Source organism: Balaenoptera musculus, chromosome 2, assembly GCF_009873245.2.
Source record: "Balaenoptera musculus isolate JJ_BM4_2016_0621 chromosome 2, mBalMus1.pri.v3, whole genome shotgun sequence".
NCBI classification, from domain to species: Eukaryota; Metazoa; Chordata; class Mammalia; order Artiodactyla; family Balaenopteridae; genus Balaenoptera; species Balaenoptera musculus.
The window spans coordinates 18211910-18228688 of NC_045786.1; the positions used below are offsets into that span (position 1 = coordinate 18211910).

General features: G+C 48.9%; 1 protein-coding gene across 15 annotated transcripts in view; it reads right to left on the minus strand.

Annotated features, from left to right (window-relative positions):
* Positions 1 to 5460, minus strand: part of PARD3 (par-3 family cell polarity regulator) — a 629285-nt gene extending 623825 nt beyond the window's left edge. For 7 of the 15 annotated variants that reach the window (XM_036842191.1, XM_036842188.1, XM_036842189.1 and 4 more), the window contains exon 1: positions 5035 to 5459. In XM_036842191.1, coding sequence (XP_036698086.1) covers positions 5035 to 5154 — 120 coding nt within the window. In that variant the 5' untranslated portion in view covers positions 5155 to 5459. Of the gene's footprint in view, positions 1 to 5034 lie in introns of all 15 variants that reach the window. The other 8 variants (XM_036842195.1, XM_036842190.1, XM_036842183.1 and 5 more) reach the window with 5 other exon arrangements.
* Positions 5461 to 16779: the final 11319 nt, after the last annotated feature.

Sequence of the window (16779 nt, forward strand, 5' to 3'; positions counted from 1 at the left end):
GTGCAAGGAAGGCCAAGTGGGTAGGGATGGGGTAGGGGGTCTGGGAAGGGAGAGGCTGGAGGCAAGAGGGGTCCTGCAAGGGACAGGCCCTGCTGAGGCGGCAGAACTTGGCCTCTGGGGAAAGCGGGTGTCGAGGCCCTTAAGCAGAAGAGTACACGGAGAGTTGCATTTTAGAAAGATCAGCCTTTCAGACATGTTTGTTTATTTTTTCCTTTCTGAAAGGGAAGACGGGAAGATGTTAATGAAATAATAAAATTTATTTCGTTTCACTATTCAAAAATATGGTCATTCAAATTCTGCAACAATGTATTTTCCTAAAAGTTTCAATAAGCTCCTGAATGTGTAACAACATGCAGTCATCCATCTGTTCACGAGAAATCTCACACCAACCACAAGATTTGTCATAAAAACCATGATTTACAGGGTTTTAGTAATCAACAGTCCTCCTCCCCCCCAAAAAAAGGAAAGCACATTTTCAAAAGTTACTGCCCATAAATTTGTTATTTTTTTTTAATAACAACAAATTGCTATTAAATAACTCTCACACAACTCTTCCATGCTCAAGGGACAGAAGCAGTGGCCCCAAAACCACAGGCCCAGAAAGCAACCTAGGGTAAAGCCAATATCCACAACTTTTACGTTCCCTGCCTCATACACATACCCACACATACACACAGATTTGCTCCTCTGATTGTGGTGCTGCTTAGGCAAATATTACCATTTCTACCTATTCTTTAATTAAATTACACTTTCTTCTTAAGCAGAGAGGAAAAACCCAAACAGGAAGAGCAGACTGCTTGGGAAAGCCTGGCAGGCAGTAAAACCATCCACCCAGTAAAACCCGTTAGGGATCCAGAGGCAGTGCTGAGGAGCTTCCCATTCATCATCCCCTCAGTACTCACGGGAACCCTGCAAGGGAGTGACCCGTTTTAGAGAGGAGGAAACGAGGCTCTGTAGGGTTGGTGTGCCCAAGGTTCAACGGTGAAAACAGCTAGGTCTCCAAACCCAATCCAAAGCGCCCCCTGCCAGAAGAGGGCTATGGGCGGCGGGGGGGGGGGCAGTGAGCTAAGAGGCTCCAGCCACCCCTCCCACCCTCACTTCTGCCTTTAGCCCCGTCTTCCCTCCGCTACTCAGCAATCAGCAGTGTTTCTGTGGATGAACGCAATCCTGGTGGTCCTCGTCCCAGAGGAGCGCTTGTCCTGCCCAAGCACCCCGGTCCTCCCTGGACCATCAGACTGTAGGAAGTAACAGCGTCTTGTCCCAGCGTTCCCAGTCCTCCTCAGCTTGGTCCTGCCCCACCATCTGACAGGAAGGCAGCGTAGGAGCCAAACTAGCCCTGATGCTCACCTGCAACGCCCTCCCTCCCACCTCTCAGAATGGCAGCAACTCTCCAGATTCACACGCCTGGACCCTACCGAAGCCCTACAGACTGGGACACCTAGGCCAGGCAGGTGCTTTTGGAGGTCACCCCACTAACCAGTTAGGAAGCACTGTCCTAAATCCAGGCCAGCCTTCCCACTTACTAAGCCCAAGGCAAACCCCCCAGGCCATAATGACCACTCCCATCTCTGAAATCCAGAAGCAACTACTGTCTGTATGTACCACCCTGTTGCTAATTAATGCTATTGCCTACTGTTATTTATAGTTTAATATATTCACCGTCTCCCAAATTACATTCTTCTGCAGTGCAAGAATTCAGCCTTACATTTCTTCATAGAGCATGACATTTTGCATACAGTAGCCCTTCAACAAATTAACAATTAAAAAAAAAAAAAAAGCATGGAGATTTTCTTATCTTTCTCCTAACCAGAGCTGGGATGCACAGCAGGAAAAATGGGAAATCTCAGAGCCAGCCCCAATCCACTCAGAATTAGGAAGGAGCCGGCAAAGCCCTGAGAAGCCAAGTACACCACACTACAGAGTCCCGGCAGTTGGTGCTCTGCACCCTGTGTCCATTGGGGAGCATGGATGAGTCAGGCCACAGGTAGGAGAAGAAGGGTCACATACACAGAAAGTCCATGTAACATGGTCCTCAGTGTCTAGCAGAGCACCCTCCTTAGAGACGGTCTGGATGAGGATGGGTGGATGGAGAAGAACAGCCAAAGCATTTTCACCCATCAGTGATCATAAACAGAAAACTATTTTTTCACTGGAGAAAAAAAAAAAATGCTATGAATAAGTGTAAGCCTTCAAATATCTGCTTATTGAGGACATTTCTGATATTAAGTCATGCCATTCCACTGCCCAGAAAAACTGATCTGTTTAACCTGAAAACAGCTCAAGTATAATGCCAAAAAATTAGCCCCATCACACCACAAAATGCTCTCTGCAGAGAAAGTCTTAGTGGCTTGGGATCTTTCTTTCTGTTTCCTTTTTCTTTTCTTTCTTTTTTTTTTTTTTTTTCCAGCTTATCTGGTTTTTATACAAAGCCATAAACATGATCTTCCCCCATTTTTCCCCACCAGATGGGAGTTCATCATGGCACATGTCACCTAGCAACGAAACACCACTCTACAGCTACCCAGTTACCCAATTCTTCATACAAAATTTATCTTGTTCTATTCAACAGTAAGGGGTGAGGAAGAGATAAGAGAATAAAAGTTAAAACAAGTGTTAATAAGTGTTTGCTTCATAATCATTTTTAAACAGGGTGGGAGAAATGGGAAGAGTGACTAAAGTTTAATCTTAGCCATTACCTAATCATTTAAGAGGAAAAACTACAAATGGACCTGGAATAAACTCCAGCTCTTGCCACAGTTGAGAGTCAACAGTCTTGTGATCCAATGCCTGAACTTTGTAGACCACAAAGCCCATTTTAAAACTTACCTGCTGAACTGTGAGTTGCACTTAAAGAGAACTTAAATAATTTTGGAAACCCCTGAATCATCTCTGAGTCATTTATCTCCAACTCCAACAATACCATCACTCTCTGAGAATCACCCTTCCTTCCTTCCTTCTCCACCAGAAAAAGTAATCAATCTCATGCCTACCCTTCACAACTCAGCTGTTGAGCTCCTCTTGGGGTGCCTTCCCAGGCACCCTGCAAAAACTTGCGCTTCCTTTCCCGCTCCCCAGTCACTGTGAAACCACCACCACTGATACCTAAAAACAAAGTCCAGATCTCTCAGCGATACCTCTCAACTCCATCTACCCGACACCCCAGAGGCCTGTCTTCTCCCCACCGCACCACGACTCTCCCGTCCAAAGGCTGGCCGCCCTCACTTGGAGGACTGTGGAGCCCCTTTCCTAGATTCTCACAGTCCAATTTCCACAAGCAGCCAGTGGGTCCTGCAGATGTCCAGCACCCAGAAAAATGCCTTGGACATGGCAAACGCTTAAGAATTTCTGCGGAACATACAAATGACTCAACTACATCTGTATCTCCCAAACAAGCTGTTCGACCAACATGCATCGTGTGCATAATGAAATATGACTAATTTTAAGCATGTAAATGTTTAAGCATGTAAATGACTAACTTTAAGCACGTAAATTTTAAATTAAGCATGTAAGCAAAGAAATGTCGATCACCCCTCCCTACTCAGGAACCTGGACACACTGCAGAATATATATTACTGTATTTCTCTTTCCTTGCATGATTTTTTTGTTGGTTTCCTGAGTACATATGCAACCTGATTTATTGATATAGAATGTTTAGATCACAAACTGTCATTCATAAACAGTGCTTTAAAATGCTAAACATGGGTTTAGAGGGGTTTTCCCCCTTGACAGTGGTTCAAGATAAACAGGTGCCCAATTTCCACTAATTTTATTTGATTTTCAATAAGTTCAACCAACTGTAAAGAACATTTTAGAGCCGTTAAGTAAAGTCAACATCTTCCATCATTGTGTCAGGTTCTTAAACGTTCCTAAGATTATCTTTAAAAGGCCAAATTTATGCTATTTTTCTCTATACTAAAAACAACAGTGTAAAAAGGTTTTTTCCCCTCTTAATTTCTGAGACTTTGTAGAATGCCACCCCAGCACCCTGTCTACACTCAATCAGGCTTGACAAAGCCACCGTCCCTCTCACCTGCGACCCCCCAAACCCACAGGACGCAAACCACTCCAAGATCGGAGACAAAAAGGAAATTTTGAAAGTGAACATGCTTTCCACCAAACGTTACTCTGCCGCAAAGGAAATATCCTCAGGTGCTGGGGAGAAACTTGGGAGGCGTGGGCTGTTGTCAAACAGACACAGACGATAAAACAATTTAACAAGATGCCTTTTCACTTCTGACACATTGTACAGGAATGCAGTGAAGTGGAGACAATGTTATCACTCCACGGGGAAAAAGGGAAAGCTACTCAACTCCAGGCCCGGGCCGCGCGCGGCCCCGGCTCCACATGGAGCTCGTGGCAGACAGGTCAACGGCGACATGCCTGCAGGAAAACTCGATATTCGGTGACCGATTTCTGGGCTGTGCTCCTTCAAGGAGCCGTGCTCCGGCGCCTCTCGGTCACCGAGGTGCTGGGCTCCAGCGACGATCGCGAGCCAGTGGGAGCGGGTCGGTCCCCGCGCCGCGCCCCCATCCGCCCGGGACCCCTGCCTGGCACGCACGAGGGGCTCCCACTGCCCGGCGGGGGCCCAGAGGCACTAGCGAGCCAGCCACTCTCGCAGCACGCGGAGCGAACTCTGCTCCACCAGGAAAGTTCCCTCGCCCGGCCTCCGCCCGCGGGCCTGGGCGGGGAGCCGGGGCCGCAGCTCGCGGCCGGGAACAGGCGTCCGGCCCCGCTCCGCGCGCCCCGGCGCGGCTCGGGCTCGGCTCCCGGGAGGCTCGGGGCGCCGGCGGCCGGGACCCGAGGGAGAGGCAGGGGCCGGGGCCCTGGGCCCGGGCGCGCGGAAGTTTGCGGCCCGCAGCCCGAGCGGGGGGCGCAGGCCGGGCCGGCCGCCGCGCGCTCCCTTTCCCCGCCTCCGCCTCCTCCTCCCCTTCCAGGAAGCGCCATATTGATCCCGGCGCCTTCCCTCCTCCCGCTCCTCCTCCCCTCCTCCGCCCCCTGAGTCGTCCGCCCCCGCCTGCGCCCCCGGCCCCTCACCTTGGCGATGGCCTTCCGGTAGCGGGTCACCGCTTGCTGGATGAGGCTGAAAACTTTCATGTGGCCGTCCCCACACGGCACGACCACCCGGGTCCTCCCAAAGCACACGGTCACTTTCATGCCGCCGCCGCCGCCGCCGCCGCGGGCCGGCCCGCGCCCCTCGGTGACCGCGGCCGGAGAGGCCGGAGCGCCCCGGGCCGGGGCGGCTGTACGCGGGGCGCGGGGCGCGGCGCGGGCGCGAGGCTAGGGGCCGAGGCCGGGGGCCAGATAGGCTCGCATGCCCCGCCCGCCGCCCTCGCCTCGCCTCGCCTCGCCTGGCCCGGGGCTCGCCCGCCTGTGCCCGCGCGGCGCCGCAGCCTCCGGCCACCTGTTCGGCGTGTCGTCGCGCTCGGCGGCGGGGCAGTGTGGCGCTGGCGCGGCGCTCGCTCCGGGCCGCGGGGGAGGGGACGGCGGCAAGGGGAGGGACGGGGAGGAGGCGCGGGGAGGGACGCAGAGGGGAGGGGAGGAGAGCAGAGGGGAGGGGATGGGAGGGGAGCGGAGCGGAGGGGAGGGGAGGGGAGCGGACGGGAGGGGAGCGGACGAGAGGGGAGGGGAGGGGAGGGGAGGGGAGGGGAGGGGCGCGGCGGGCCCACAACACTGTGCACACGCGGCGACCTGGCGTGGGGCGCGGGGCGGAGCGCGCGGCCGCCTCCCTCCGCCCCCTCCGTGCCAGGCCGCCGACCCCCAGCCAGGGCGCCGCAGCCCCCGACCTCCCGCAGCCTCTCTGGAGCTCCCCTTCCTTTGTCGCTGTGAACCCCCCTCCTCGGGCTGGAGGGGCCCGGGCGGAACCGCACTGACTCCTCGCGCCCCGGAGGGCTAGGTGCTCCCGCCCGGTTCCCCCCGCTCCCGCCCCCGGAGGCCAGCCTGCGCGTTACCAGCAGAAATGAGGGGGCTGCTCTGCGGGGAGGCCTTTCTCCTGAGGCCACTACTGACCTTGAAGCTCCTGTGACCCCGGGTGACCCACCCGCTTCAACGAGTGCAGCTCAAACATTAGCAATTCACATCGTTTTATTTAAAATTCTGCAACCCAAGCAATCTTAACGCAAAGTTATGAACAATACACTGAGAAGGCCGGCGCTGAACGCTGCCACCTCAGCCGCGGAGAGGAAAGCAACTCCGCAAGGAGTTATCTGCATGGGGACAGGCGACAGTTTAGAGGAACGGAGACCAAGTCAAGAAAAGTAACTGACGCTGCTCTGTCTCAGTTAGGGCAGGAATCTTGGTGATCCTTACAACTGTGTGTCATTGTGTTGAAAGAATGGCAAATGTCAGCAGAGAGTTGTCGCCGGCCCACGTCTGTCCCAAACGATAGTGGATTCATTTTTGCCAGCATTTCTAGGGTGTGTGAAAGCAATCAACAGCTCCGTGGGCTCAAGGAGAACTTCAGCAGGTAGAGCCGGAAGAGCTGGTGACCATCCACCTCCCTTTTTAAACTAAGGAAACAGGACAGATTCATCTGCTTTCCAGGATCCCTGCACTTTCCCGGCCCCAGGTATAGTGCGATTTGTCATATAAAACATTGTACTTCCGCTCATCTACAGCCCTTGACCAATACAATCCGTTGTCCTGGCAAAGCAGTGCAATAAGTAGGCACCGTCTGTCACTATCCCACTTTACCCCAGGATGCTAAGGAGTGTTGAAATCACTTGCCCAAGGCCACAGAGAAAGCATGAGGCAGACCCAGAAAGAGACCCCAGGTTTCTTTCCACACATTCACGGAGAAAGCTCTCATACTCCTCTTCTGTTTAGCGGCAACGTTCAACTTTTCTACCCAATAATTAAGTTTGTGACAGCGATGACAACACGTCTTGCTGAGGTCTTCTTGCTTCTTGTATTAATACTTGGACCCACAGTAACAAGTACTGATAATTATAGATGTTGTTTCTGTTTTAATGCTTTGGGGAGGGAGGAGTATTCTAGTTTAGAGTAGGGCTTTCTGAAAATAGTTCTGATTGAAAGGCAAGTTCAGGAGAAGCCAGAGGAAATCAGATGTTGCTGGGATGTAGGTTCAGATCCTGATTCTACCATTTACTAGTGCCGTAGGCATGGCATTCAATCTCCTTCTAGCCTCAGTTTCATCTGCTGAAAAGTGGGACTGATGATTATGAAGATTAAATAATGAGGATTAAATAAAATAAGAGAAATTGCTAGACGTGATACAGCTGTTCAGTGTCTGGACCAGGGCTCATGACTCTCAGGCCTGTACTCACTTCACTTTAATTCGATTCCACACGCAGTTAGAGAAGAACTTCCATGGGGAAAGCAGAATTTTTAAAGTGAGTAAGAAAAATGTAGGTTTTAGAATAAGATAGCTACTCCAATAACTGTAATTCAAGACATTAAATATTAAGTGCCAGCAAAGTGTTTACAGCAGTACTGAGGAGGGAGGCCTGCCTTCACAAAAGAAGCAGCATCCGAGTACCCCTGTACCACTTTACTTACATCAATTCCTTCCACTATTCAATAGTTCATAAGGGGTTAGACAGTTTTTCAAAAATATGATCATAAGATTAATAATTAAAATGTCTATTTAACTGACTAGATAAAGCCTTTAAGCTTTATTTAAATCTACCTAGTTTATCTAGATACAGTGATTCCCTTTATATTAATAACTGATGGAAAACTAATGCTGTGTTAATTTAAGATACCAGACACTTTGGTGTCTTGGGTCAAATTCATAAAATTTCCTCACAAATAATGAATCTGTTTTCACTAATATACTCACCTAACATCTAACCATAAAGGTGTGTTAGGGCCAGGCTACCTTCACATCTACAGAGTGTTCAGCTTGACCAAATTGCTTCTGGCCTGAGATGAGCATAAAATCGAACCCAGTCCCAGTGAGAAGCAAAATCATCAAAGACAAGGGTCAAATGTTACATAAATATCTTCTGGTGTGTTTATTGTCTTAAATTCTGCATATTTCGAGTAAAACAATTATGACACCTTATATTGTGCTTCTCTTTTATAATTGATTGATTACATTGGTTTTGAAAACCCCAGAGAATCCTGAGAATTAATTAGAATCTAGCTGGCCTTCATGTCTATTTTGCAAATGGACCACATGGACTATAAATTTAACTATATCCAGCAGGATTCATGTGCACAGTGAAATAAATACACACCCCACGTGTGTAGCAACAGTACTGTATTACCTAGCATCTTACCCTTAAAAGTTTCAATAATTAGGAATAAAGAAAACATTTATAGGAGCTTTTAAAATTCAGTTGTACTTTAGAAATTAAAATTATCACTGAAATGTTTCACACACATATTGAATGCCTACTCCATATTATACTTAAGACCATGTTAACTATCTTGTATGCCTAGCCTCACACAAGTTTAGTCTAATAGGAGAATTGGATCAGTATTCACCAAATAATTATTGTCCACCTATTTTATACCAAGCACTGCACTGCAGGCTGGATAGTAAGTTCCTCCTTCAAGAGGTGCCCAGTCTGGAAAAAGTTTCAGACGTGAACGGTCAGCCACTAGAGTAGGATAGGCGCTACACATCAGGAATGGTGGTGGTACCCAGAGGAAGTGCTCACTCCTGGAAGAGAGGAAAGAGAAGGAGGTGGAAGCAGGCCATCTAGAGCGAAGCTGTCCAAGAGAAACATCAAGAGAGCCACAATTGTAACTTTAAGTCTTCTAGTAGCCAGCCACAGATGAAGTTAATTTTAATAATATATTTTATTCAAGCCAGTATACCCTATTATCATTTCAACATATAATCAACTTTTTAAAAATACTAATGAATATTTTCCTTGCAGGACATTTGGTCCTGTCCAAAACATCCATGAGCATATTTGGTCCATGCCAAATGGTTTTGGAAAGGACCAAATATCAAGGACCTTTTGGCATGGACCAAATGTCTCCATGGATGTTTTGGACAGGACCAAAAATGACCAAATATCGAGAACCTTTTGGCATAGACCGAATGTCTTATGGAAGTTTTGGACAGAACCAAGTGTCTACTAACCAACATTTTTCATACATTTTTTTGCCTACTAATTCTTCATGACCCCATGTGTAGTTTATACGAACAGCACGTCTCACTCTGAACCTGCCCTCCATATGCATTCACTCATGCATTCACTCGTTCAGCAAACACTGAATAACCAGCACATGTCCGACCTTGTGAGAGCTCAGCGGCTACATGTGGCTCTTGGCTGCCATATTGGACGGCGCAGCTCTGGAGGATGGGACTGCCAATGGCTGGAAGCCACATGCACTGTCAAGAAACTTACTCACAAGTGGATTGAGCTCTCTGAGGGCAGAGGTGGTGTAACTCACAGCACTTCCCCAGAATTGTTCTCCCAAGGCTGGATGCACGCTAGTTACTCAGTGTTTGATGAATGAGTGAATAAATACAGAGGGATGGGGGAAAGATGGTTTCTTGACATAGATACGAATCTTGTAATAGTATAGCTGTGCTTAGGATAAAAGGCAAAGATTGAGAAAAATAAGAACAGCACTTAGGCTCCACAGAGCTTCTCTGCTGTGCAACATTAAACATAAGTCTAAAAACAGTGGTTTTTCTATTGAAGCTTGAGTTCATATAAATTGTATGGGTGAGAATAACAGCCAATGAAAGAAAAGGAAAAAAAAAGAGGAAAGGCAAAGAGAGAGGAGGAGCCTTAATAATCCCCCCAACCTACTGAAAACTGTCATCAGTCATGAAAAGTACTCAGAACGACCTGGTTCAAAACAGAAGAAAATTGCACAAGACAGGGTGGGCCCATCTCCTTTCCCCTCGCATCTGACGCTGTGCCTTCACTTTCAAGGCTGGTGAGATCCATAAGGCACCTGACTCACCAGCTTGTGATTTCAGATGGGGTGGTATTGACTTTCATGTCCCAACCATGAGCATCCAAGTCCTCACCTTCAAAATATTCCAGATCACCCTCAACCGGTCCATCAGCTACAGTCACCAAAGTATCCACCACATTCTTACTGTCCTGTTCCGGTCCCTAGCAATGCCTGGAAGCTGTGTCAGCACTGTCCTGCTTGGAAAAGCTGGAGTCCAGGCTGAGATCACCACTTCAGTATGCCCCCGTGTCACCCAACCTCGGAGTGCAGGGAGAGGCCCGGGTTCCTTGCAGAAAGCCATCACCTGCATCCTTCCATCCATCCGTCCAACATCATGATCCACCCGGCAGAGCCCGGGTCCCTAGTCAAATGCCTCTCTCCTTCTTAGGCTCCAAAGCCTAAGAATGAGGGAACTTGTCGATCAAGTCCTCGAAGGCCAGCCCAGCAGGGCACAGAGCAGGGTGAAGACAGCACAGTTGGTGATGTTAAAACCCAACTATTGGAGACAAATCTGCAGGAGGGTCAAGCAAAGCAGTCTGAGCCGCTTACTTCCTAGTGGCCAATTGACCCAAGGCAGATCGGAGCGGCCGGTGGTGTGGAGAGGTGTTTCCACCTGAGGTTCTTTCAGCTGAATCTTTGAGGGCAAAGTTCAGGGTCAAGTTCTCCAGCGAGGCCTAGAGTGCTGTCCTTCTATGTTGGGGGAAACCAGAGACGTAGGTAGTGAAATGCCTAGTCTGAATCAGGATTCGCAGCTGGGTAGACCATTCTGCCTTCTCTCCAAGGTGGGCCTGGTTCTACTAGAGGCATAAAGTACTTGGGTCATTTTTTGTGACCCAAGTTTCTAAAAAAAACTTTGAGAAAATGAAGTGGGAATGGGAGCAGATCAAGACAATGATTTTAATCATTTCTTAAGGAGAGAAATTCTCCTCACCCCGAGGACACTCAACCTTTGATGATTAAAAGGAAAAGGATGAAATGAATTCACATAAAGCTTCACACCAAGGCTTAGATAAATCTAGCTCTAAAGGACTTCTGGTCAGGGGATATGAATCAGCTTTTAAAGACTTTTTAGCAAATGCGGCTGAGCAGTTTCATTCAGTAAAGAGAAAAAATGCACTGTGGTTGATAATTGGAACAATACACTTTTTCTCGACCTTGTCAAGATTAAATGCCTGAAATTCTCAAATCCTGAAACAATAAGGCTGCCTGACGGAGAAGCTTTAACTGCATCACTGTTTTGGAATTAAACAACCATGTGGGGCCTTCTCAGAGGGCCTCTGGGTGGTGGTTACCAGCCTGAGACCCACCCAGGGGCCCCCAACCCCATCCAGCTGAGGGAGGGACGTCCTCCTCCCTCAGAGCCAGACCTGCTCATGTCAGAAGGAGGTGAGTGGCAGTGAGGCTGCTCTTTGATGAAAGCCAGTGCCCAGGCCCCGGCGTTCTGTGCAGTAATTCAGGTGCACTGGACCAGCATGCACCCAGCCCTGCCGCTCCTCTGTCCCTGATGTCAGATGGCTGACTCATCCTCCCCTCCTCTGTCAAGTTACTCTGTTAAGCTAGGGGTTCAATTTCAAAAGCTCGCTCTGTGCTGTGGAATGTCATCTGCTCAGCCCCTCAGCAGGGGCTACACACTTGTTCCAGATGGGGAGGTTCTCCCCGGGTGAACACGATGCAGTGGGTCCCATCCTGGACCCAGAACCCACAGAAGGAAGTAGTCTCTGCGCTGACAAAACAACACCGTATGTGCCTGCCTCTCCCAGCCCTTCTCTCAAGTGTGTGACCTTGGGAGCCAGGCCCTGTCGTTGCCCTGTTTGGAGCCCCGCGATGCCCTCCATTTCACGCACAGGCAAAACAAAAGCCCTGACAGTGATTTCCAAGGTCTCCATGACCACCCAGCATCCCCAAACCTCTTCTACCCCTTCCCTGTCCACTCTGCCCCATGGACCTTGCCGATCCTTAACCTGGCTGAGACCCACCTTCCTCGGGGCCTTCACACTTGCTGTTCCCTCAGCTACAACGCCCTTCACCCCAGGATCTGCTTGGTTTCCTCCCTCACATCCTAAGGGCCTCTGCCCATTGTCACTGTTGCATTTCCTGACCCCCGACATGGAATAACAATAGCTCTCCCCTGTCCCTCTCTGTCCCCCTGCCTTTTTTTTCTCCATCTGACACATTACACAGTTACCTGTTCATTAATTCACTGCCTGTCTCTTCCAAAGGAATGTAATCTTCATTCAGACAGAAACTCTTCATGTCTGCAGTAGTGCTCAGTCCATACAGATGCTCAGTATGGTTTGTTAAATACCTCTCAGTCACTGATGACCAGCAAGACACTTGTCACCTGGTGGCTCTGTGGCATCATCTTCACTTCAGAGTTCAGCCTTGTGAGGTAGATGTCATGATGGTTCCTAAGTTACTGTTATTTTGAAAAGAGTAGATGCTGACTGTGTGCTGGGTACCACAGGCGGGTACACCAGCTGAGTGGGTCTGGCTCTCCCTGGCAGAGCAGGTGCGTCCTTGTGAAAGCACAGCTGTCCGCTGAGCCACAGGCCAAAGCTGACCAACCACCTGTTTGTGTGGCCTGTGACCTAAGAATGGTTCTTTCATTTTTCAGTGCTTGAGAAAAAAAAGATCAATACAAGAATAATATTTTGTAACGTGAAAATTAAATGAAGTTCAAATTTCAGTGCCCATAAGTAAAGATTTATTGGAACTCAGGCACGCTCACTCACTGCATATTATCTATGGCTTTTGTGCTCCATCAGCAGAGGTGAGCCATTGCAACAGAGACCATATGGCCCAGAAAATCTTAAATATTTACTATCTGGCTACTTACAGGAGAAGTTTGCTGACTGTGGTTTAAAGCAATGCACGGTGATCAGAAGATGGGAGACAGTGTAGAATAGAAAGAACGCTTGGCTGGAAGCAAGAGATAGGACTTCTCCTTCCACGTTTGCCTCTCGTTCTTCTGGGACCTTGACAAGCTAATCTCTCAGAGCGTCTATGTCCTAATCTATTGTGGCAGATGCACTATGAGGCAACCCCAGTGAATTACACCCTGTATATTCCCTTCCCCATGCATGGGGGCAGAACCTGTGACTTGCTTCTGATCAACAGAATACGGCAAACCTGATGGGATGCCACTCCGATGATGACATTCCATCCTATAAGACTCCACCCAGCACACTCAAGGGGGACTCTCCTGCTGCCCATGCTGTGAACGGCCCACGGAGAGGGCCATCTGGCCGGGAGCTGGGGGTGCCCTCAGAGCCAAGGTCTCCATCATACAGCCACTGGGAATTGAATTCTGCCAACAACAAATGAGCTTGGGGACTTCCCTGGTGGTCCAGTGGTAAAGAATCCACCTTCCAATGCAGGGGACGCGGGTTCGATCCCTAGTTGGGGAACAAAGATCCCACATGCCATGGGGCAACGAAGCCTGCGTGCCACAACTACAGAGCCCACACGGTCTGGAGCCACAGCTAGAGAGAGCAAACCTGCACACCACAACTAGAGAGAAGCCAGCACGGTGCAACAAAAGATCCCACATGCCGCAACTAAGACCCAATGCAGCCAAAAAGATAAAGAAAATAAATAAATTATTTTTAAAATGAGCTAGGAAGCAGTTTCTTCCCTAATTGAGCCTCCAGATGAGACCATAGCCCTGCTGACACCTTGAAAGCAGCCTGTGAGAGCTTGAGCAGAGGACCCAGCTCAGCCATGACCAGACCCCTGACCCACAGAAACTGTGACTTAATAAATGTGTTGTTTTAAGCCACTAAGCTTGCAACAATTTGTCACCTAACAATAGAAAACTAATACATCTACATAAGAAGGTCTTTGAATTTTATTTAAAATTACCTTGAAATTCTAAGTTTCTCCTTAAGAGTTTAGCCTGACGCTAAGAATCACCTAGGATGCTAAGTAATGTACAGGTTCCCATGGCTTTTCCTTTGACATTCTTGCTTTGGACATGCTAGGGGCTGTTACAATCTGTGTGTGTGTGTGTGTGTGCACGCGTGCACGCGCATGCACACATGCATGCACAGCCTCCTTTTGCTGCCCTGGGTCTCTGCTCAGCCCAGAGATAGCATGGAGACGTTCCTGCCTGCATCCTAAGGGTGGCTCCCATGTAATTCAGGAAGGGGGTCCCACCAAGCAGGAGCAGGAGGCAAGACGACACAAGGCTTTGGGTGAAGCAGTGGTGAGCAGACAGTCCTTGTGGAAGTGGAGGATTCTTCGAAGTGAGTGGCTAGAGATAAAGGGTGAAAGGTGTGTTGGGGGACCCAGTAATGGATGGCCTTTTATGCTAAAACCTCTCTTTTATTCAGTGGTCAGTGAGGAGTTTTTGAAGGATCTGCAGTACCAGTGTGGGTTGCAGAAAGGAGTCAGATCAGCTGGGATGGCCTCCCTGCCTCAGCATTCTAGCAAAATGGTAACAAGCGGTGATTCCGGGGGGCAGTGCCCTCCCTTGCAGTTAGGACTTAGGATAACACCTCACCCTGAGTGGACAGCATCTCCCTGGGCAGCTGCCTGGGCCTGGGCTCCCTCTGCTGCCCTCCCAGGCACGAGCAATGACTTGTGGTCACTGCCTCTGGAGTGTCTCCACCGCACCCCTGCAGCTCACCCCTGCTGCCCTCCCCTAAAACTGCCCAGAGTCCGATAAGTGGGGATGTGTAGGCTGAAGCAGCTAGTTTTCCCCAGGGCCTGCACCCTCTCCTCTTTCTCAGCATGACTGGGTCACAGCCCAGGGTCCTGGTGCCTCCCTTGGCCATCTCCCTCCCTCTCCTGACACCCAGCTTCCCTTCTCCCACTTCTGACACCCAGATTTCATGTGCTCCAGAGATGTCCTTTTGTGAAAAATTTATTCATTCACTCATTCAACTTTTATTGGGAAATTAGTATTTTGCCAAGCACTGTGCTAAATGATGGTGATAAAAGGTCAGAAGTAATCTCGACCCTCAAGGATGTCCTTCTTCTTGAGAGGGAGAGAGCCGGAGATTGATGACATAAACAGGCCATTATAACACAGTGTATAGTTTGCCATGGGAACACAAAGGCTGAAGCCTCAGTGGCCAGAGGTGGTCAGACAAAGCTTCCAGGAAAAGGTAATTTTTAAAATGGATGATCGGGAGTGAGTGAGCCACACAGGAAATTAAATGTCTGAACCAAGGGGGGAGGTCCAATCCATGCAAATGGATTATGGACAGATCTGAGTTCCTTTAGGGGAGAAACTAAAAGACTTTAAAATAACCAAGTATGGAAAAAAATGAGATGGAGAAATCAAAGAAAACTGAAGTCTGAGACTGTGATCCTGGAAAAATGATGGAGTCATTGATAGTCATGGAATTCAGCAAGAGTATCAGTTTGAAGGTGGGGGAAAGTGAGGGGTTAAACACATAGAGATTCCAGTGTTTAGAGAGGAAAATGGAATATAGTTCGGAAAAGTACTGTCAATGCAGGCTGCGTCAACATGGCTTTATTGTGTCATGTCCACCAGGGGACCACGTGCCCTCCATGGGGAATGGGCTGGGAGAATCCTTCCTGACAACTAAATATCCTTCCATGGCAGCACTTGTTGTTATGAAATGGGAGGAATCTGGGACCTACAGCCAGAAGACTTGAATTTCAGCCTTCTCATCACTAGCAGTGTTGTTGGCCAAGCGAAGTAACCAACCATTATGACTGTTTCTGTTTCTACATCTGCACAATGTGAATAATTCAAATACACATCTCCAGGGTTGCTGTAACAATCAAATGAGATCATTAAAATGAAAATATTTTGGAAAATGGAGTGCCGTCTACAAATGTTAGCTATGACGATTGGTATTTTGTTTTTCAGCTTGCTCTCTTTCTCGCCATATTTGTTTTTTACTCATGGAGATGATTTTTTCCTCCTAATATTTTAGATGGGCACATTCATCATCATGGCTTTTCTGATTACAAAAGTCACCATGCTCTGCTTCCATAATTCAAACATAGTGGAAATAGATAAGAGAAAAAGAGAACAACTTCCTGTCCCCACCCCCTAGAGATAACCAGGGCTGGTGTGTCCACTTCCCGGACATCTTACCTTGTTTATGAAACCGGTCTTTCCATGAAGCACAACAAAGGGGTGTGAGAAAAACGTCACTGTACTTTTGTTTCCCTCTAGCCCTTTAAAGTTGGTTCAGTGGGGAAATCTTCCCCTGCCACTGGCTAAACACTTGACAGGCCCCTCAATTTTCTTGTTCAGTTTTTAGGAACTAGACTATTGTGCAATCACAAAACACAGTAGCAAATCAGAAACTAGGTATCCAGTCCAAGATTTTATTCATCAATTCAGGCTTCGTTAGAAGGAGAGACTTCCTTTCCTGCAAGTGATGATCTGGTTTTCTTACTTTTCTCCTCTTCCCTGCCTGCTGGCTTGGTCACGTCAAGTGTGGGGAAGACACATGAGGAGAGACTCGGACCTCCTTACTCAGCTGCTGGATGCCACTCTGGGCAGACAAATGCTTCGAGCTGACATCTCCTTTCCAGGGTGTTTTGGGGCCATCTTGGGGGTCCCCTGCTAGGCCCCAGGCCTGAGGGATGCTTCTTCTTCAACTGGATCCTACCCAGTTCAGGCCTCGGGTCTCAGGATCCACCCCTCACTCAGACTCTCTCTGATGGAGGCCCTGGCCCTCCCCAGCCCTCTTTCTGGACTTAGATAGACTTTAAGTGGCTGCAGACTGGCTCTCTCTCCCTCTTGGCCCAGGATCTAGAAGAAATAGTCATGCATTCCGTGTCCCTACACACGGATCCATGGGAGCGTGGCTACTTCTCAAACGCAGCCAGCTGCTCTCCGTCCTGCCACAAGCCACTTTTGCTTTGTCAGGCATGAATCAGGCACCAATCCGTGGGGCTCCCCAACTC